Here is an 873-nt window from a genome sequence, read left to right as displayed (position 1 = left end):
CCGGGGAGGTGCCGGGCGGCCCCCGGGGCGGGGTAGGGCTGGGACGAGCGTAGGTGTGTCGTGTTTCCCCCCCGCCTCCCCGCGGGTGGTCCGGTCCGGGGAGACGGGGGCAAAGGCGGGAAGGGAATGTAGGTGAGCGCCACAGGCGGGTCCCGCTCTCCTCACGCCGGAGAAACTTGAGGGCGGGGTCGGTCTGTGAGGGCCATCCCAGGGGTCCGAATTGGAGAGGGAGGACCAGAAACTACCGGGGATCACCGCCGCTCCCAGCCCCTTTTCTGCTGTAGGGACCCTCGTGTTTCCCCCGTCCCGGCTGGCTGCGTCCCACGCGGGACCGTGGCGGGCCGGAGGACGCTGCGGAGCGGGCTCCGAGGCCGCTTTAAGCTCCTCAGGCTGCAGCCGAGCCGCGAACTGGCGGGACCGCGGGTTTTGACCGGCGTTAATTCGCATCAGCTACCGGCGAGGGAGAGCAGTACCGCGTCCAGGAAAAAAAGGTAAATCGGGAGATTAGGTGATTTGTTGGAAGTTAAAGAGGAAATCTGGGGAAGAAGTGGAAGCAGGACCTGGATTTCCTGCTTCCCACTCCTGCACTTCAATACCAGGCACATTACACCTCCCACTGCAATGAATAAGAGGAGAAACGTGTGCGTCTTTGAACCCATCTCACTTTTTACACCGGAAAGCTCTGAACACACACGTACCACGCACAGCCCTCTCTGCTGAGGGTCCAAAGTACAAACAGAGCAAAGATTTCTTTCTCTCTTGCCACAGACACAAACTGCAGATTTATTCTTTAATTCCTTGAGTGAAATTAGGCAGCCCGGTTTCTTTGTCAAAGACGAATGTGGGTCATGAATGCTGTAGTCTCAATTAGAT

General features: G+C 58.8%; 1 protein-coding gene across 1 annotated transcript in view; it reads right to left on the bottom strand.

Moving 5' to 3' along the window:
- Nucleotides 1–447, bottom strand: part of CACNB4 (calcium channel, voltage-dependent, beta 4 subunit) — a 104103-nt gene extending 103656 nt beyond the window's left edge. Inside the window, exon 1 of the mRNA XM_010563078.1 lies at nucleotides 246–447. Within this exon, the coding sequence (XP_010561380.1) occupies nucleotides 246–447 (202 nt within the window). The remainder of the gene's footprint in view (nucleotides 1–245) is intronic.
- Nucleotides 448–873: the final 426 nt, after the last annotated feature.

This window comes from Haliaeetus leucocephalus, unplaced genomic scaffold, assembly GCF_000737465.1.
Source record: "Haliaeetus leucocephalus isolate CR32 unplaced genomic scaffold, Haliaeetus_leucocephalus-4.0 Scaffold163, whole genome shotgun sequence".
Lineage (NCBI taxonomy): Eukaryota > Metazoa > Chordata > Aves > Accipitriformes > Accipitridae > Haliaeetus > Haliaeetus leucocephalus.
The sequence above is the reverse complement of the archived record's forward strand: the minus strand, read 5'-3'. Positions and strand labels throughout refer to the sequence as shown.